Raw genomic sequence first — 21,777 nt, 5'->3', positions numbered from 1 at the left:
AACCCTTGTGTTCCTAATCATCCTCTCCACTACACATACATACCACTGTGGTATGCCAAGAGTGCAGAGAGAATCCATAGTCATTCTGTTTCCCCTGGATTCTGTCTAGCAGTGGGGAAAGGAGTGGTAGTTTTAATTTTCTGCTGTAGGAGAAGTAGACCTGGAGGAGGCATGCTTTTCCCCTTTGTGCTGGGGATGAAACCAGCAGAGGTCAGATCTTCCTGTGGAAGAAAAGAGGTAGATAAAGGACTTCCAGCTTGGGTCATTCAGCTATTGGTGTTGCTCCATCTGTTGGCAGCAAGACTTGAACTATTGGCTTCTTCTGATGTTTTCACTTCAAAGTCTCCTATCTGATGAGTCCATTTTTCACCATCCATTCAAGACGCAGGAGGAGGTGGCAGAGGTCTGGGGAAGTTCAGCTCCCCAAATCCAGGAGAAGGGAAAGATAGGGGAACTCTTCATACGTTCCCCACGGCAATTGATTTTACATTGAATATTTTTTCTGCTTGTAGAAATCATTCTTCTTTTTTCTCCCGGAAGAGCTGTGTTTTATCACTTGTTTATTTAAAAACACTATTTTGTATGTAATACTGACAAAGCATACTCAGTTTTTAGTAATCTTTTGGACAACTGCCACAATATGATTACCAGAGTTAAAAGTTGCTCCTGCATTATAGTGAGTACAAAAGCTGTAGCCCTATTATTTCCTTCCCTTGACATTTGGAACAATAGTGGCCCTTTCATAAGTAGCATTGTACCAGTTTTTATTCTGAATAAAATCAAATTTAATGGCCCAGGGTGCTTTTTAGAGCACGTAGTGACTTTAGGTGAAACACGTACTCCATAAATTTTTGTCTTGGTTTGGAATGTTGTTGGAATCCTTTTTGAAATGAATTAACAAAGGCATAACATGATTGAATGGAAAATGTCATGCTTCAAGATGCTGCTTTATTCTAATGCAACATTTTGATATGTGTATATATGTTGTCTCAGTTCTTTTAAAGCTGACATTGTCCATGATCAATATGAAGTTACAATGGTTTACTTATTTCTCCTAATAAAATATCATGGGTTTCATGTTTATCTCATCCATTGGCATATATTTTTTCTGATAACATACCTCATTTTATTATTTTTATGTAGTGACTTTTACCCTCAAAGGATCACAGCACTACTAAAATGCAGCAGTTTTGGGGGGTGGGCAGCAGACAACCAATGCGCACTTCACTAGACCACAGAGAAGGAAATAGGATATTTTGGGCAAGTACACCTTTGAAATACATAGGATTGTTGCCAGGTGCAGCAAACAATTTAATGAATTTAACTCTTCCTGTTGATAGATTATCAACTAACAGTCTGCTTTTTATATATTTGTCCCTCATTTGAAGTTATTAATTGAATGTCTTACATGAAATATTTCAGTCTGTGGATGTCTCATGAACTAGGCTTTGACTGTTTTGTTGACTGTCTTCATACTGTGGGTTGTGCACATTGGTTAAATAATAATTTTTTGCTCCATGATTGGATGGACTCCCAAATATAGCTGGTCAAAACGTTTTGGTTGAAAAATGGGATTTGATGACAAATGAAATCCTTTGCAGTGGAAAAAAATGAACACTTTTCATCATAGAGTTTTAAAATATATACATGTATGTGGGAAAATTCACTTTGTCTCACTTTGTGAAAGTAAAAAAGTGCAAGTGTTTTTCCCCGCTTTCACTTTATTTTTTTTTTAGTGTTCTGTGCTTCAGCTGATTGTGTAACATTTGAGTTCAGATCCTGTCATAGTTTACTCAGCCCATAATTTTTCTGTTGTAGATATATTGATTTCCAGGTACTTCAACGAGTGGATTCTTTTGTCTCATTGTGGTGACCACAGGTAGCTTACTGTGGTGTAGCTCTGTCAATTCCCATGGCACTTTTCCCCTTCATGTCATTGATCTATAGTCCTTCCACTCTTCTGTGTAGTAGTGTGATCTGAAATCGTTTTGTTGCTCAGCTTTTTTTCAGATGGGGAAAATGAGACGATTTAAGGTGATGTCTGGATGATTCAGTCTTTGCTTTTATTATGTCTATCAGAGGTTGAGGCTCAATCCAGGCAAGACAGAAGAAGTGGTGGGAGGCAGTGGAAATTAGCAGGAGTAGTGTCTGCCTTTTGTCAAGGAAGTTTTGATATTCTGGGATATTCCCAGATTCTCACTTGTTTTTTTGAGTCTTGTATCTTCAGTAGCAACTTGTTAACTACATTTAGCTAAACAACAATAAATCATCACAACTGGTTAAAAACTAATGATGTACTTGGTGGTGTGCAAGAAGCAAATACAGTCTCCGCCTCAAGGAGTTTACAGTCTAAAAGATTTAAATATTTTTAAAATGTCTCTCTCCAATCTGGACCTCATCAATTACGTTTTTGTAAGACAATAGGACATTTTGAGCTTCAGCTAGTTCAGAATGCAGCAGCCCCGTTAAGCAGTGAGAGTCACAGGGAAATTTGTTTTTATGAGTTTTCTATTTACTTATGGGTGCCATTCCAGGTGTTGATTATGATTTATAAGACTTTGTGTGGCTTGTTTCCTAGCTATCTGAGAAGACCACCTTCAAAAGAAAGAGAGATTAAGTATGAGCAGCTGAAGTAAATAAACGTTAAGTGCAGAGTACATTCTGATTTATGCTTATCTACTGACTAGCTACTAGAGTGATTGTTGCTCCATAAATACCTATGATGTACTACTTACTTTCCTCTAGGGAGCTACCGCCTTCCCTGACATCTGAGATCAGGTGTTAACAGAACCTAGATTTAAACATCTGAGTTAGGGTGAGATTTTCAAAGGCATGCATCATAGGCTTTGCTTTACTCCCATTGAAGTAAGCGTGCTGAGTGCTTTAAAAAATCCTAATGTAACTCAATGTGTGTGGGACTGTATTGAGAGGGGAGTGTTTGCCAGAAACAGGAAATGGGTGACGGGATGGATCACTTGATAATAGCCCTGTTCTGTTCAATCCCTCTGAAGCACCTGGCATTGGCCACTGTCGGAAGACAGGATACTGGGCTAGATGGACATTTGGTCTGACCCAGTATGGCCATTCTTATGTTCTTACACCCATTTGTGTGGATGTGCACTATGCATACTAGCTCACACTCCAGATTCTTCTCTAGCCTGCCATATTTATCTGTGGGAAAAAAAACAAGGAAAGGAAATTTACTCCCCAAAGTTTCCTTTAAAAGTGTCAGAGTAACAGCCGTGTTAGTCTGTATCCGCAAAAAGAAGAACAGGAGTACTTGTGGCACCTTAGAGACTAACAAATTTATTAGAGCATAAGCTTTCGTGGACTACAGCCCACTTCTTCGGATGCATATAGAATGGAACATATAATGAGGAGATATATATACACACATACAGAGAGCATAAACAGGTGGGAGTTGTCTTACTAACTCTGAGAGGCCAATTAATTAAGAGGAAAAAAAAAAAAAAAAAAAAAAAACTTTTGAAGTGATAATCAAGCTAGCCGAGTACAGACAGTGTGATAAGAAGTGTGAGAGTACTTACAAGGGGAGATAGTCAACGTTTGTAATGGCTCAGCCATTCCCAGTCCTTATTCAAACCGGAGTTGATTGTGTCTAGTTTGCATATCAATTCTAGCTCTGCAGTCTCTCTTTGGAGTCTGTTTTTGAAGTTTTTCTGTTGTAATATAGCCACCCGCAGGTCTGTCACTGAATGACCAGACAGGTTAAAGTGTTCTCCCACTGGTTTTTGAGTATTTTGATTCCTGATGTCAGATTTGTGTCCATTAATTCTTTTGCGTAGAGACTGTCCGGTTTGGCCAATGTACATGGCAGAGGGGCATTGCTGGCACATGATGGCATAGATCACATTGGTAGATGTGCAGGTGAACGAGCCCCTGATGGTATGGCTGATGTGATTAGGTCCTATGATGATGTCACTTGAATAGATATGTGGACAGAGTTGGCATCGGGGTTTGTTACAAGGATAGGTTCCTGGGTTAGTGGTTTTGTTCAGTGATGTGTGGTTGCTGGTGAGTATTTGCTTTAGGTTGGGGGGTTGTCTGTAAGCGAGGACAGGTCTGTCTCCCAAGATCTGTGAGAGTAAAGAATCATCTTTCAGGATAGGTTGTAGATCTCTGATGATGCGCTGGAGAGGTTTTAGTTGGGGGCTGAAGGTGACAGCTAGTGGTGTTCTGTTATTTTCTTTGTTGGGCCTGTCTTGTAGGAGGTGACTTCTGGGTACTCGTCTGGCTCTGTCAATCTGTTTTTTCACTTCATGGATAAACACCTTGTAAAGAAGATCCCTGGCTTCGATCGCCCACGAACTTCTTGGCAACTCTAAACCATATCCACACAAACCATGGCAGATGCAGATACTTGCTGCACAAATGGAAAATTAAAGACTCTCCACTGTGCGACTGTGGTCACCAGAACAGACCATGGAACATGCAACAACTCAATGCCTGATTCACAAATCTGAAGGTGGCCTCACAGCAATACACTCTGCTACTCCAGACATAATTATCTGGGTTAGCCATCTAAATGTAAAATTACAGTTGTTGATCTACATTGATATCAGCCATGTGAAGAAGACAACTCCAAATATGTGCTTTCGTTTGCAAAATCAGTTCTCCAAATGGGAGAACTGCTACCAAAATGGGAAAAAATTCCCGGAATGTTATATCCGTTACTATCCCTTTTTGTATCCAATCTGAGGGCCATTTCTGGGCACACAACCTGCCTGGGTAAAACAGTCCAAAACCTGAATGCACCTGAATGGCCCTCTAAATCTGCCTCTAACACCCATTCCTTCCTCCAAAAGTACATTCTATTAAATTGTATGCTAGCAGTTGAAAGTCCGGTGCAAAATGCCTGCCCTGGGGCCATCACTCAGCATGCAAAGTTAAGATGCCCAATAATAGATTGCAGCTCCTGCAGTGTAACCTCATTAGCTACTCTAGTCTTCATAATCACTCCCAGAAGTTCCCACAGCCTTTTCTAGAACATAAGAATGGCCATACTGGGTCAGACCAATGGTCCATCTAGCCCAGTATCCTGTCTTCTGACAGTGGCCAGTGCCAGGTGCCCCAGAGGGAATGAACAGAACAGGGTAATTATCAATTGATTCATCCCCTGTTGTCCTCTCCCAGGTTCTGGCAGTCAGAGGCTAGGGATCCCCAGAGCAGGGGGTTGCATTCCTGTCCATCTTGGCTAATAGCCATTGATGGTCCTATCCTCCATGAACTTATATAGTTCTTTTTTGAACCCATCTGTACTTTTGGCCTTCACAACATCCCCTGGCAATGAGTTCTACAGGTTGACTCTGCATTGTGTGAAGAAGTACTTCCTTTTGGTTGTTTTAAACCTGCTGTCTATTAATTTTATTGGATGACCCCTGATTCTTGTGTTATGTGGAGGAGTAAATAACTTCCTAATTCACTTTGTCCATGCCATTCATGATTGTATTGACCTCTATCATATCTCCCTTAGTCATCCCTTTTTCCAAGCTGAAAAATCCCATTCTTTTTAAATATCTCCTCATATGGAAGCAGTTCTATACCTTTAATCATTTTTGTTGTCCTTCTCTGTTCCTTTTCCAATTCTAATATATCTGGGAGAGTCTAGATATATCAACCCATATATCTAACTAAATCTCCAAATAGATCAGCTTCATAGAGGGCTCCCTCTGCTTTTTCATCAGCCAAAGGTACCCCCAATCTACCAACCAGTGCCTGGAATGTGGCTAGCAGGCTGGAGTGCTCCTCAGAATCTGCCCTGCCTGCAAACAAGCCATCATCCAAATAGCGTGCCGGAGGGTGCAAACCAGACTCCTGGGCTGCTGCCCATTCCAGTGGTATATTGAATTGTTTAGATTCTGAGCAGGAGATGGACAATCCCATCAGCGCAATCTTTTTCTTTACAGTGTGTCTCACCCCTTCAATGGACATTATGTGATTTCTTAGGGCTGGTCTACATTGGGGGGGGGGGCACTGTCGGTGTAAGATACGCAACTTCAACTACGGGAATAGCGTAGCTGAAATTGACGTATCTTATTTCGACTTACCTCGGGTCCTCACCGCACGGGATCGATGGCTGCAGCTCACCCATCGACTCCGCTTCCGCCTCTCGCCCTGGTGGACTTCCGGAATCGATGGGAGCGCGTTCGGGGATTGATATATTGCATCTAGATGAGACGTGATATATCGATCCCCGATAGATCGATTACTACCCGCCGATTCGGCAGGTAGTCTGGACGTACGCTTAGCCCTGTATAGAATACTAACCCCTGATGTAAACCTTTACCATAAGTGTGCCCTGTCTGTCTTGTTAGGGTAATCCCAAAAGAGTACCTGTAACACTTTGAGCTTAACTGGAGACAAAGATTTTTCCAGTACCCCTACTGCCAGCTCCCCCCCCCCCGACGCACCCCTTTCCCATTCCCTGCTCTTTGCCCCCTGTTCCTGTCCCCTGGGGCAAACAGGTGTGGGGGGGTGGATTTACCCCCAAATTTTGTATCATATTGGGGCCTTCCCTGAAAGCTATAGCATTTGCAAACTGCATGGACCCTGAAACGCATTTATCTTGTCAAATGTATAAATAAGCAAAGTAATGTTTAAACCATCAATATTTTGGGCAGGACTTTTTTTTGCGGGGAGGGGGAGAGGGTTACTCACAACCAAGCCTGCAAGATAAGAAGGGAAAGTGATAAGAAGACCAAGAAGTTTTAAATATTTATTTCACCTGTCTTTTTCTGAAACAGAAAAGAAGCGTGTGCGGCATTACTTTTCCAAACTTAATTTTAAGTGTAATGCCATGGAAAATGTTCATAGACTTATTGTTCTGAAGTGATTATCCTTTAAATCATGGCTGTTTCACTGGCTGCCTTCATCTGATCCTGAAACTATAAATGAACTCCAAGGCTTTGATGTTGAGGGTTCGAACTCAAAGGAGATTTTCAAGGTCTTTGAAGTTGAGCTCTAGAAGGGACAATGCACTGTGCACTTATTCACTGGGGGAGTGCTGTCATCATAATACAGCTGAGTCTTTGCCAGTGTAAATTTATCATGGGTGTTTGAAGTAGCTTTATTGCATCGGTTTTCCTTTTATTTCAAAGTCAGGACATGGATAAAAATTGGTGGGCTTCTGTTCCTGTTTCATTGCATTTGTGTGAAATGAATAATTGCATCAAAGGCGATATCATTTGGACAGAATTTTGTGAAATATAAAAAGGAATCTTTTGGCAACCCCTCTCCACCTTTTTAAAAGTTGCTGTAAAAAAAAAAAAAAAAAAAAAAAAAAAGTTCAGCGATGTTTCCACTCCCATGTCTAGATGATGACAAACAGGTGAAGTGTCATCAATGAAATTAACTCAGACTCTAAAGACTCAAAATTTGGAGGAAATAAGCTTTGAAATTTAAAGATCAAGGATGTGCCCCTCGCATTGCAGCAATATTGCTCTTTAAGACCCTGATCCTGCAATGAGATCTGTGTGGATGGACCCCCTATGTTTGCACGGATCACTACTGAAGTCAGTGGGGCTTTGCACGGGTGCAGGGGTCTTATGCATAGATCACTGCAGGACTGATGCCTAAATTGAGAACTAGCATGCTGTGACATATGACATCATAAATTCATGTAGTGAAGAATGAATGTAAGACCCGGCCCTTTGAAGTGCTGAGTGCTTCCAGTGTCGTGCTGTGCCCTCTCAACTTTAGATCAGTGGATGTTGAGGGCACTCAGTACCTTCCATCACCAGGCTCATATTTGGTACATGACATTAAAAGCAAAGTGAACAAAGTGCTAGAAAAAAATACTTCTGGGAAAAATACTGCATTCTTAAAGGGATGGGTTAGATGTGTTGCCAACACTCACGATTTTATCACAAGTCTTGTGATATTTGCTGTTGTTTTCAAAGGTCCCAGTTCCTGGAAGTATCTAAGAGTCATAGTTTCTGGGTGTTTTAAAGTAAGTTTCTTGTCCTTGTGCTTGTGGAAAAAAGCTTGGCCTGACATGAGTTTTGAACAAGCGTTGACAATGTTGAGGTGATGACCATAGTTTTTTGTCTGTTGTATCCTGTTACCATTACAAGATGCACTCACTTTAGTACGCTGCTTACAAGAGGCAAGCTTTGTGAATAGTTCTTTGGAGAGTTAACAGTATATCACATTTTATAGGACTCATTGTAATTGGGAACAAGATACATAGAAGAGGGTTAGTTATAATATACCCTCATAAAAAATGTGTGTGTGTTCTTTATGTGTGATATTGGTAGTTATGTGAACATTATAGGGAAAGTAGCCAGAATACAGCTAACTGTAAATATTATACTATGGGTTTAAGACCTATCTGTAATAAATAGTAATTTACAGTGTAAGTTCATGGGGGTAGGGACCATGTTATATTGTGCACTTGAGCAGCGCTAGCACAATGGGGTCCTGATCCTGACTGCAGCCTCTTGGTGTTACTGCAGCATAAATAGTAGAGTTCTTTTGGTGTGTGTTCAGGGGGCTATTTGGTGAATTTCATTCATAATAATGAAAAAAAACGATGGAGCTGGCTAATGCCTAGCATTTTGTTCAGGTCTCTCAAAAATCCATTTCTGTGCAAACATGTTTGTATTAGAGATAAGAAGCAAATCCATCGTGTAGGGTAAACAGATATTGTGTGAGCTTCGCCATATAGTCCTACCAGTGTACTTTGGTCCTTGCATCTTGTGCTGCTAATATTTCATGTTTCAATCCTTGAACTCTGCCTGTTATACTGAATTGCATGGTGGCTTATTGATATGAACATTTGATTGAAACCACCAAGCTCATATCACTTGTGACCTGAAACAGATTAAAACAGAAGTCTTTACAGATGAAAGGCTTGAAGGTTTATCCTCTCTGCTACCTAGTCCCAAAGAGCTATATACTTTTTTTCTGTAATTTCATGGTCCTTTTGTTGGAAACAAGTGTCATGGGACTGGGAATAATGACATGCTGTGACTGGCTGTTTCAATAAAGACAGGATTATGATGATGAGGGTTTTTTCTTTTTATCCTTGCCTGTTTGTGTGACAAATATACAAAACTCAGCCGGTAGGTCCATCTTGATATTTCAAGCTGATATTATTAACTTGTGAACAAAGAGCTAGACTAGGGCAACTGTTTTTTTTTGATATTTGAAGTTTGAAAGGTGTGTTTTGTGTGGAATTACAAGAGCCATACCAACTTCATGAACAACTCACATTTTGGTCTCAGTTCAACAGACACTTCAAATATTTTTGTAGCCTGACTCCATGCTCGGTGCCCCTTGTTGTGACACTCTTTTATACATGTGGCTGTTTCTTGGACTTGCATTAGATTTTTCCCCAAAGAGTTTCTACTTGCTTACAGGCACACTGCTATTAGATTATATTAGTTAAGGATAAAAAATGAATATACAATATTTCTCCTCATACCCCAGCCCTAACCTAATGCTCCATGGCCCTGTCATAACCCCTACGTTACACTGCCTTGGTTCCCTTTGCATTCAAGGAACCACATTGTAGCCACCATCTATCCACCTGGTAACTGGATTGGGCTGTCTTTGGACCCCATCAGTGCTACTCCATAATTGGTCTGGGGGTTTGCAGTTGGTCGAAGCTAGTAGCTTCCATCCCCCACCAGACTGTGTTCCCAGAATGTCCATAGCATTCCATCCCTGCAACTCAGATAAGGAAAGGCATGAAAGGGAAAGGGAAAATGGGAGTGGTGTGTAATTATAATTGTCTATATTTTCTTTAGTTTTTTACAGTCTTTTGTACTTACAGCATAATTCCAGTGAGTTTAAAAGCTCACTGGCATCCAACTTAGCTGCAGTTTCCTACAAGTATTAGAACAGGAATCTAGCTATTACGCATGAATGCTATGTCTGTAACCACAGTTACGAGGTAACTCATTATCAACAAGTGGTAAGCATGAAAATTCTTAGGAGAAAAAAAGGGCTCCCATGTTTGGATGTGCACTGTGCATGTTATCCCATGGACAGCTTCTCAGTCCCTTCTGTATCTTTCCTTTTACTGGAGAACTGGGCCTCTTCTGAGCCGCTAATACAGTGACAAATTGTGATTTTTGTAGAAGGGTATACAGTACTATAACTTTACCCATCACTTAAGGGGACTCAACTGTGAATCCGTATCAGAATAAGGTAAAGCCTAAGGACAGACCTTTTTTAGCCCAAGTTTAGTTACATGTTCTAAATGCCGAAGGGGGCCTTTAGCCTCATCCTTCAGAAATTTTAGTTAAATGCCCCTAAAAGAATGAATGGTACTTAGGAGGTGGAATGAGACCTTTGGGCAAATCCAAAACACTTGTCTGCGAGTTCATTTCTTTAACTTTATTTAGAAACTGTTCTTGAAGCACAGAATCCTAGAAATACAGGGGTGGAAGGGACCTCCAGGTCCAGTCCATCCCCCTGCGCTGAGGCAGGATTAGGTATAGCTAGGCCTTCCGTGGCAGGTGTGTGTCTCTGTTTTTTAAAAACCTCCACAACCTCCCAGGGAACCAGTTCCAGTGCTTAACTATCTGTATAGTTAGAAAGTTTATCCTACTATCCAACATAAATCTCCCTTACTGCAAACAAAGCAGATTACTTTTTGCCCTACCATCTGTGGGCATGGAGAAGAGTTGATCACTCTCTCCTTTATATCAACCATTTACATATTGACTATTATCCTCCTGTCCCCCCCTTTTCTACACTATACATGCTGAATTCTTTCAATATTTACTTATGTCATATTTTCTAATCCTTTTATCCTTTCTTTTGCTCTCCTCTGGACACTCTCTCTGGACTGTTCATATCTATCTTAAAGTGTAGAACCCAAAACTGGAGACAGTACTCCAGCTGAGGCCTCACCAGTACTGAGTAGAGCAGAACAATTACCTCCTGTGTCTTACCTACAACGCTCTTCTTAATAGAAAGAGGTTTGCCTTTTTTGCAACGCCATCACACTATTAACTCGCATTCAATTTGTGAGCCATTATAATCCCCAGATCCCCCATAAGGATTCCCAGATCCTTTTTTGCAGTACTGCTGTCTAGCCAGCATATTATATTTCTTTTTAAGGGTTAATTAAACCCAGAAAAGGCCTGTTATTCCACTGGTATGCTAAGAAAGGGTATTAAAAATGCATTGCATTGCTAGGAGACACTAGGGGGCAAGGTCTCAACTGTGGCCCTGGCTTGACACAGCACAAATCAGGGGTGATGTGACAAGGTGGTGTAGATATCTTTTCAATATCTTCATCAATGATTTAGATTATAAGTGTACTCTCTCTGCCATTAAGTTTGTGGATGATACCATGTTGCAAGAGCTTTGGAGGATAGGATTAAAATTTAAAATGATCTGGACAAACTGGAGGAATGGTTTGAAGTAAACAGGATGAAATTCAATGCAGACAGATGCAAAGTACCCCACTTAGGAAGGAACAGTTGCACACATACAAAATGGGAAATGACTGCCTCGGAAGAAGTACTGTGGAAAGGGATCTGGGGGTCATACTGAACCGTAAGCTAAATATGAGTCAACAGTGTAACACTGCTGCAAAAACAAACAAACATCATTCTGGGATGTATTAACAGGAGTGTTGTAAGCAATACACGAGTAGCAATTCTTCTGCTCTACTCTGTGCTGATTAGGCCTCAACTTAGTATAGTTCTGGGCACCACACTTCAGGAAAGATGTGGACAAATTGGAGAAAGTCCAGAGAAGAGCAACAAAAATGATTAAAGGTCTAGAAAACATGACCAATGAAGGAAGATTGGGAAAAAAATGGGTTTGTTTAGCCTGGAGAAGAGAAGACTGAGAGGGGACATGATAACCATTTTCAAGTATATAAAAGATTGTTACAAGAAGGAGGGAGAAAAATTGTTCTTCTGAACCTCTGAGGATAGGATAAGAAGCAATGGGTTTAAATTACAGCAAGAGCAGTTTAGGTTGGACATTAGGAAAAACTAGGAAGCACTAGAATAAATTGCCTAAGGAGGCTTTGGAATCTTGATAATTGGAGATTTTTATGAGCAGGTGGACAAACACCTGTCAGGGATGGTCTACGTAATACTTAGTCCAGCCATGAGTGCAGGGGACTGGACTAGATGACCTCTCAAGGTCCCTTCTAGTCCTATGATTCTATGAAAGCTTATTTGCACTGTTAGAGTAGCTTGCAACCTGCTGGAATTTATACCACCATAATCTCCTCTTAATTCCATGTAAACAAATTAGTAAATTTAAAATTAGACACTCCTGTTTTCAAATTCCCTCATCCCTGTTCTCTTCAATATCATATATCTGCAGTACACTATACTAACATTGACCTGTCCCCAACTGGTCAGATTGCTTTATTGTTAGGTACTAGCCTACAATCTGAAGACCGCTGTTGTATAAGAGGAAGGCTTGTTTTTTCATATCCTAGTTCATTTTCTCTGTCTCTAATAATGTAATAGGTATTTATGCCACATTAATCACTATTGTATCTAAAAGCCTTTTGGCAGCTATAGCACCTAAGGACTCCGACAACATTTTTGATTCATAGCAATGAACTGAGCTGGACTGAAGACTTCCTTTCCCTCTGACAGTTTGAGAACTGAGACTCAGGAGTGTAACAGTTGTGTGTGTGTGTGTGTGTGTGTGTGTGTGTGTGTCATGCTATCGTATATTTAGGCTTGGAAGGATTAGCTTTCTATTGGTAAATGTTGTTAAACATTGATTTCACTGCATGCGCGTGCACAAACCAACCAAAATATATTTCCATCTATAATAATTTACATTTAAAGGTAGGCAAAGTATGAAAAATGATTTGAGAACTTATTAGAGCTTGATTTAAGGATATTTACTTCCTATATTTTGACATGTGCTATTGACAATTTGTGTTTTTTTATAAAACTTTAACTTATTGAATCTCAATATCTACTGTCATTAAATAATTGTGTGACCCCCCCCCCAATAATTTCTCCAATTATGAAAATTTAAATAAATAATTTTAAAAATGCTTAAAAATAACATCGATAGTATCCATCAAAATTATGCAAATAATAATCAAACTCTGCCAAGCCTACATATATTGTTATTCTCTCTAATATACTAAATTTATGCTATAAATAGTATATTAGAGATATATATATATATGATGTATATAGTGAACATCTCATTACACCTCACCATGGTTTATAATGGACTTGCCACAGTGCCAGTGCCAGAAGGACTTCATAATCATCAGTGGGGAAGTGAATAGATGAATTTGGTGGCTTGAAGAAGAAAAGAGAACTGGTGAATGGTACCTTAATGAGACAGACTGAGTGGGTGGGATTAAATGGCACTTAGCTAGTGTTTGTTACTGAGTTGAGGGTTAATTGTGGGGTTGTGTGTTTGCCTGATCTATATGAAAATTATTTATATGCATATGTGATCGAGAGAGAGAGTGTATGTGCACTGAGGTATGGGATTTATGAATGGGTGTGTGTGTGAGAGAGGTTGTGTAAAGGGAAGGGAAGGTTATGTTGAGGGTTTTGTGTGTGCATGTGTGTTGGTGTGTTGTCGTGTTTGTGTGACTCGGTCCATAGACAAGTATGTGCATGCAAGGAGAAAAAATGTACTTTTCTGTCGAATGAAAGGTGAAGGTGGGGAGGTGGTATGATCATGTTAATGTAGATTTGTGGGTGAACTGGTAAATGTTCTTACTGATTTTGCAAGGCTGAAATATATATTTTTCCGTATGTGTGCGTGTGAGAGAGAAATTTAAATAAGTAGTTTTATTTAATTATTTTTTTTAATCTGGAAAGTATTAATGTTGCAAATCACTTGGGGTCTGTTTTTTGTAAACTTGCGGGAGTTTTTTAATTTTATGTGACTGTTTCTCCCCTTCTTGCTTTCGAGTAAAACAAGAGGCAGATCAGGTTAATTTATATCATCTGTCTTTATGCATAGTGTCAACATGAAGAGTCTCCAGTTTAAAAAAGGAGACAAAAAGACTGTAGAAAGCTCGTAATGAGTAAATGCTTTGTTTAGGGGAAGAGCAAACCACCAACGTTTTTTTTTCTTTCTTTTGTTTATGGAGGTGGTGGTGAGGAGATGTGTTTTTGTTTTGTTTCAAAGAAGCCTTCCTTTTTAAAAACTCCTTTCCATAAAATGAAAAGTGATGGCTCCATCAAGTAACATGTTATGTCAACATGGTTGACTTTATTTTCTTCATTTTAATGAACAGTTCATTAGTTTTCATTTCAGTTAATATAAAGGTAAAAGAGAGAGGCCCTGAAGCCGATATTTTTAACCAGGCATCTTAATCAACTGTGCTTTTCACTCACGTTTGCATTATGTGCAGGCAAACTAAGTTGGCCTTGTTTTCACTTGCTGTGCTAACAGTTACAATGAATGAGCCAAGTTCTCTTCTGGCAGTGGAGCTACATCAGAAGTTTATAAGAGAGCTTGGTCCAATGCAATATTGAAAGATGAGGCAGACCTGGGACTAATGATCAATAATAGAACATTTTTGTATGCTTTACATATACATATGTGTCTCTAAAAAACAGGCTATAACTAAACTTTGTAATCACATTTTAACAAATGAGACTGGGTATTAAGAACTAGAAAGATTGACATCACACTTTAATTATGTCTAGGCAAATGCTGAAAAGTTATTGGCCATACTTGGTAAAGTATATTAGCTGGAATTTTCCATTAATATTCTTTTGTGCTTAGACCGACAGTAAGTTTTTTCTCTTGTGTTGTGTTCACATGTTGTATGGAAGGAAGGGAGGGGTTCAACTTACACTATTTCATAGTAACCAAGTAAAGCAAATTTTAAAAATACAATAGTGTTGACTTTCTTTGCCTGTGTATTCAGGCCAAGATCTTCACAAGTGAATAGTGATTTTGGGTGTCTGAATTATGAGGTGACCTTTTAAAGATGAACCTTTTAAAGAGGTCTATTTTTTGAGCGAGTGCTGGGTACCTACACTCTGAAAATTAGCCACCTTTAAGGTGTCTCAGATTGGGTCCACAAAAATAACTAGTCCGCTTTGAAAATCTTTGTCTTAGTGCTGTAAAGTGTATGAGATGTTTTCAAAACTGCAATGGAATTTATTTGAAGGTTTCCACATTCCTGTCATTACCTGAGTGTACTCAGCCCGACGTGAACTTCCATGATAAAATGATCAACATTTTAAATGCCTGTTTTGACTATCAGACATGATATCCAGCAAATTTCTTCTAGTCCAGGGGGGTGCAAAATGGTAGGTGCTTCTTTACAATAACATGGCTGGCAGCTGGCAGGCTATGCCAGACTCCCTCTCTGCTCAGGAACAGAGACTGTCCCATCTGTTTTGTGCTAAGCTACAGAAAACTTGGAGTTTGAGGCTTCCAAAAGACTTTCAGATTACCTCTCTCAGGGCTCAGTAACGCCTGCCAACCATATCATTATGTTAGTTTTACTTACTCCTCTTCACTTTATTAAGCGGAATGAGGTATAGCAGCCAGTACTTTTGCTTTTACATGGTTAAGGAATACAATAATTAAGCTTTAGTTTGATTGGTGCCATAATTATAATTTGGAACATTCAGAACATATGGTTATATGAATGGCAAGATAAGAACTCCTCGTGACTTACTAGGAGTTGAGGGTCATGGCATATATATTTGAAAGGTAATTTCCCCTAGATTGGCAAAAAGTTTGATGTCACAAGGTATTACCATATGTATACAAAATGGATATTTTGTCTAACTAGCAGGACTTAAACTACTTCCAAGCTAACAGGAGTTAAAGATAATACGTCATTCAAATGCTAATTTCCTTTAGATTTGGAATGAAGTTTCAGGTTTGAGCTGTGACCTCAGCGTCATGATAATTTGGCCATTCTTACTACTAGGGTTGTGTAAAATGTTAACAGTGAATTAGAAACCTGTGTTTTTAGTTCTTGAATTTTCTTTTACACGTGTATGAAACATCATAAGGTTTTGCTTGAAAATCAGATTTTAGTGAAACAGTTTGAGAGAGCAGAGGAGAAGAGGGCGTGTAATTCCATTCCTGTTATGTGTTCATAAAGGGTACGTCTATACTTACCTCCGGGTCCGGCAGTAATCAATCGATCTTCTGGGATCGATTTATCGCGTCTTGTCTAGACGCGATAAATCGATTCCAGATCGATCCCGGAAATGCTCGCCGTCGACGCCGGTACTCCTGCTCGGCGAGAGGAGTACGCGGAGTCAACGGGGGAGCCTGCCTGCCGCGTGTGGAGCTGCAGTAAGTTCGAACTAAGATAGTTCGACTTCAGCTACATGAATAACGTAGCTGAAGTTGCGTATCTTAGTTCGAAGTGGGGGGCTAGTGTGGATCAGCCCAAAATGTATATTCTTTCATGCTTATGTCTCTTCACTTTTTTACTCTGTTCTTCCTTATTTTGGTCTAATTTTTTTCTTGATATTCATTATAGGTTTTAGATTTCCAAACTTTTTTCAGGTCTGTACTTTCAGTATCTAATGAAAGTAGTTACTGAAAGTGTATGTACAGTTTCTTTAAAAACTACCTTTCAAGATATATGCCTATAACATACATTATATAAAACAGAAGAGTAATTAATAATTTTTGAGCCAATACTTTGACATTCAAATGCTTGTTCCTATGAAAATGAATTTTCACATTAAAGTGTGCAATATTTTGAAAGTTCGCATTTTTTTTGCGGGGTGGGGGGGTTTGTGATAACTGGCATTTCTTTAAAAAATCCAATTTATTTCTATTTTAGTTTTATTAGGGTAACACAATTAGATGTGTTTTTACACCCCTGGATATACCATGGCTTCTTCAACTGGTTCATAAGAAGAAGAAGAATACACTCACCCTTCCTGAAAACAAAGTTTTGTTTAGAGTTTTGGAAAAAAGTTAAAATCCATTAACATCAACTACAATTACATGTAGCTGATGTTAAACATGTCTTTTTTTCCCTCTTTATCTCTTTCACTTTGAATTTAACTAGTATTTTAAGAGCTCAATTTCAGGTTACAGTTTCTCTCAGCAAAAGTAGTTCATGACCTTTATTATCAAGCTTGAGTTTAGCATCCATGAATAAGTTGCCAAATATGCATCATTATTATATTTTTGACAATTTGACAGAGGAAAATGTCTGTTAGAAAGATAAAGTATTAGTAGATCACCCATATATCTACAGTAGCCTTAATGAAAGGTTAAAGCATTGACAGATAAGTGGTTAAACAATTCTAGCATTGTACTTTCTGCAGTACTTTGAAGCCATTATGTTTCATTTATAGTTAACTTGCCCCATTCAAGGCATAGATAAAATGTCAGTCATACACTGTAGCCCTGAGGTCATGATTATATGAAAGCTTCTTTGACAGAGTATAAGTGATTTGGGATAAACAAGTGTAGAAAATGTTGTTTATTTTAAGGATCAGCAGTAGACTTGGATTGTATTTTCAGTAGGCTTAAGCCATCCTTACAATACTACAGTACTTTCATTTTAAAGGAACAATTATCACATTTGTGATACCCAAAATTTAACCTACTGTTCCTTGTCTTGTATCCATTTGCGAACTCCATATAATTAATAAATTTTTCAAAAGGGCTTAATAGTAATATGGAGTAAAAATGATTTTTTAGAATGTTGAAAAATACCTTGAACATTGTCCTTTTCTAAGAAGTTTATTAATTCTCAGCTCATTCTTTTTCCTACTCTTTGTAGCATTTCGATCAGGAGTGATAGCAAATCAGAGAATAAAACAATGAGTGCAAGGTAAGAAAATGATTGACCTGATTCTGTTAGAGCTGTCATTAACATAGGACTTAGTAGTTCAGTATTTACTGTGGTCTAATCCAGTGTGGGGAGGAAGCTTTTATGAATGACACGGTTTTAAAACTGACTTAAAACAAGGGATAGGAGCAAAACCTAAACTAAAACTAAAGCATTGGGCTCAAGGGAAGATTTTTGCAAGTGCATTCAGTTCTGTAGTAAACCAGCTGCAGAAGCGGGTTTCAAATTCCTACACTAAAACAGAGACCCACAGATCTGCCCTCTATCCCCAAAGGTCAAAGGGCATTTCTCCTGCAGGCAGAGTGGCAGCTTGTCCAATAAATACAGGACTGTTACCATGACACAGAAGGATCATTATACTGAGTAAGCTGACAAATAATTGGAACATTTCTACAAGTCTACATGAGGCAGTTGAGAAGACATGCGTAAAGTGGGTACATATGTTCTCTTTGAAAGACAAGTGGGTTTAAGAAGTATGTCCTTAATAACTTTTCAGAGAGGTATCACTGATAGTTTTATTGAATAGGCCTACCAAAACCTGTTGGAGAATTAATGATATTGGATCTGAATCCTACAATTGGACTCTTTTCAGGAATTTAGTGAAAAAACATTTTGGCGAATACAGGAAATAGGCAGACATTGATAAGTATAGATTTTTTTTTTTAACCACGGATTATTAATTCTAGTGATGCTTGCACTAAACAATTTTCAGGTTGGTCCATCTAAACCCTAATCTATGTGTTTTGACACAGTGAAAAAAATGTTATTTTCTTCATCTTTTTGAGCAATGTGCAATAATCAGTTTAATTCCATGATTTATGGTGACATAATAGGCTGTAAATTCAATATCCCACCCCCCTTTAAATTTGAAATTATAGTGTAGAATCTCATCAACTGAATTAGTTAACAATACATATGGGATAGAATCTAAAATAGGCTGTTTTGGTTTTGTTCAACAGAAGGAAAATATTAGGGTAAACATTGAGGAAAAACTAAGAATAGTTGAGCAGTAGAAAAAACTGCCCAGGGAGGCTGTGGAGTCCTAAAAACTGGAGATAGAAAGCAGCACAAGACACTTATTAAGCAAGGGTGGTTTATGAATATTGAATCAGTTATGTTATATGGGGATAGATCAGGAGACCCACTAGAGAGTCTATCCATCCATATGTAACTATAATGTATGAATAAACAGATGACTCTAAAATTGATTTTTTTCATATTTAATTCTAGTGAAATATTTACATTGGCTGATCTTTACATAGCATTGCTCGGCTTGAATACTTCTTCTATGACTTTCGCTTAATATATTTTTTTTAATTCTTATATATTTAAAGACCAAAAGGTGAAATGTAAATACGCTCCGGAAGACTCCGCTGTCATATGTTGTTGTTCTTCTTCTTGCATTTTCTTGCCACCAATAATTCAGTGCTCTCCCTATTGAGCATGTGTGTTTGATAATATGATTGCTGATACAGGGAATGGAGGACAAGGTACTTCTTCTCTGAGTTTAAAAGGAGGAATTTCATGGTGGATCAAACTTGACAAACGATATATAAAAGATATATCTGTATAAAAAGATAATTGAAATGTCGCGGTTATGTCAATCTCCCAATGTTGGGGAAAAAAAGTAAAATTTCATGTCTCTTATAAAAGCAAACCAACAAGAACCAATTGAACCATAGTTGGAAGCCATCCCTTTAGCCCAAACAGTAAGGAAGCGGTGTTGTCTAGTGCAGTGATTCCCAAACTTTAACAACCTGTGAACCCCTTTCACTCAAATGTCAAGTCTCGTGACCCCCCTCCTAAAAATGAATATTTCCAGGGATTTTCTCCTTTACCTGAGTATAAATTATAAAAGCAGTGATCTTGGAAATATAATTTTTTTAATGAAAGGTGATTACACACGCTTTATTATTAATTATTATTCATCATTACAGTATTTTATTACATTATGAAAACCTCAACACTCTTCCAAGTTCACACTTTCATAGCTTGTATCACTTTGAATAAGCCTGTTTATAAGACAAGGCTCCTATGTTTCATCAAGGAGTATCAGATGTGAAACAGTAGAAAGGTATTTAAGAAGCCAACTCAAAATGTTCCTCCTACGCAAGCATTTAGGTCTTGAGCAGTTCAGGCAAACAATGCATGTTATAACAAAAATTAAACTTACTGTTTTTAAAATTATTATGAAGAACACTAGCTGCCTATTTAATTTTAAAAACAGTAAAAAAATATCCACCTCCCTTTCCATTTCTTATAAGGAGTCTTGAAGTTTAAATCTCCTCAGTGTGATAGATATGCTTGCTTTGATCTGCTTAGAGATCCAGGGGCTCTGGGCTGCTGGCCCTTTGGGGTCCCTATGGACAGCTCTGTCCGCCATTAGGAAAATTTTTCCCGAGAACCCTGTAACATTTCGCGAACCCCAAGGGGTTCATGAACCCCAGTTTGGGAACCACTGGTCTAGTGGTTAGAGCACTGGACTGGGGCACAGGAATCCCGGTGTCTGTTTCTTGGCTCTGCTAGAGACCTGGGGCAAAGAACAACGCTTCCTTAGCTCTCGTCCCCTAACGCCCCTACTCTACTTGCGCTACATTGATGACATCTTCATCATCTGGACCCATGGAAAAGAAGCCCTTGAGGAATTTCACCATGATTTCAATAATTTCCATCCCACCATCAACCTCAGCCTAGATCAATCCACACAAGCGGTCCATTTCCTGGACACTACTGTGCTAATAAGCGATGGTCACATCAATACCACCCTATACCGGAAACCTACTGACCGCTACACTTACCTACATGCCTCCAGCTTCCATCCAGGACACACCACACGATCCATTGTCTACAGCCAAGCTCTAAGATATAACCGCATTTGCTCCAATCCCTCGGATAGAGACAAGCACCTACAAGATCTCTATCAAGCATTCTTAAAACTACAATACCCACCTGCTGAAGTGAAAAAACAGATTGACAGAGCCAGACGAGTACCCAGAAGTCACCTCCTACAAGACAGGCCCAACAAAGAAAATAACAGAACACCACTAGCTGTCACCTTCAGCCCCCAACTAAAACCTCTCCAGCGCATCATCAGAGATCTACAACCTATCCTGAAAGATGATCCTTTACTCTCACAGATCTTGGGAGACAGACCTGTCCTCGCTTACAGACAACCCCCCAACCTAAAGCAAATACTCACCAGCAACCACACATCACTGAACAAAACCACTAACCCAGGAACCTATCCTTGTAACAAACCCCGATGCCAACTCTGTCCACATATCTATTCAAGTGACATCATCATAGGACCTAATCACATCAGCCATACCATCAGGGGCTCGTTCACCTGCACATCTACCAATGTGATCTATGCCATCATGTGCCAGCAATGCCCCTCTGCCATGTACATTGGCCAAACCGGACAGTCTCTACGCAAAAGAATTAATGGACACAAATCTGACATCAGGAATCAAAATACTCAAAAACCAGTGGGAGAACACTTTAACCTGTCTGGTCATTCAGTGACAGACCTGCGGGTGGCTATATTACAACAGAAAAACTTCAAAAACAGACTCCAAAGAGAGACTGCAGAGCTAGAATTGATATGCAAACTAGACACAATTAACTCCGGTTTGAATAAGGACTGGGAATGGCTGAGCCATTACAAACGTTGACTATCTCCCCTTGTAAGTACTCTCACACTTCTTATCACACTGTCTGTACTCGGCTAGCTTGATTATCACTTCAAAAGTTTTTTTTTTGTTTTCTCTTAATTAATTGGCCTCTCAGAGTTAGTAAGACAACTCCCACCTGTTTATGCTCTCTGTATGTGTGTATATATATCTCCTCATTATATGTTCCATTCTATATGCATCCGAAGAAGTGGGCTGTAGTCCACGAAAGCTTATGCTCTAATAAATTTGTTAGTCTCTAAGGTGCCACAAGTACTCCTGTTCTTCATTTTCCCTCTGTGCATCAGTCTCCCTATCTGTAATATG

At 39.1% G+C, this 21,777-nt stretch overlaps 1 protein-coding gene across 1 annotated transcript in view; it reads left to right on the top strand.

Moving 5' to 3' along the window:
* LOC128831200 (potassium voltage-gated channel subfamily KQT member 1-like) overlaps positions 1-21,777 on the top strand; it is a 740,744-nt gene that overhangs the window by 250,395 nt on the left and 468,572 nt on the right. The window contains exon 12 of the mRNA XM_054017484.1: positions 17,711-17,761. Within this exon, the coding sequence (XP_053873459.1) occupies positions 17,711-17,761 (51 nt within the window). The remainder of the gene's footprint in view (positions 1-17,710; positions 17,762-21,777) is intronic.

The sequence above is a fragment of the Malaclemys terrapin genome, chromosome 1 (genome assembly GCF_027887155.1).
Source record: "Malaclemys terrapin pileata isolate rMalTer1 chromosome 1, rMalTer1.hap1, whole genome shotgun sequence".
Lineage (NCBI taxonomy): Eukaryota > Metazoa > Chordata > Testudines > Emydidae > Malaclemys > Malaclemys terrapin.
This window is presented reverse-complemented; position numbering and strand designations above follow the sequence as displayed.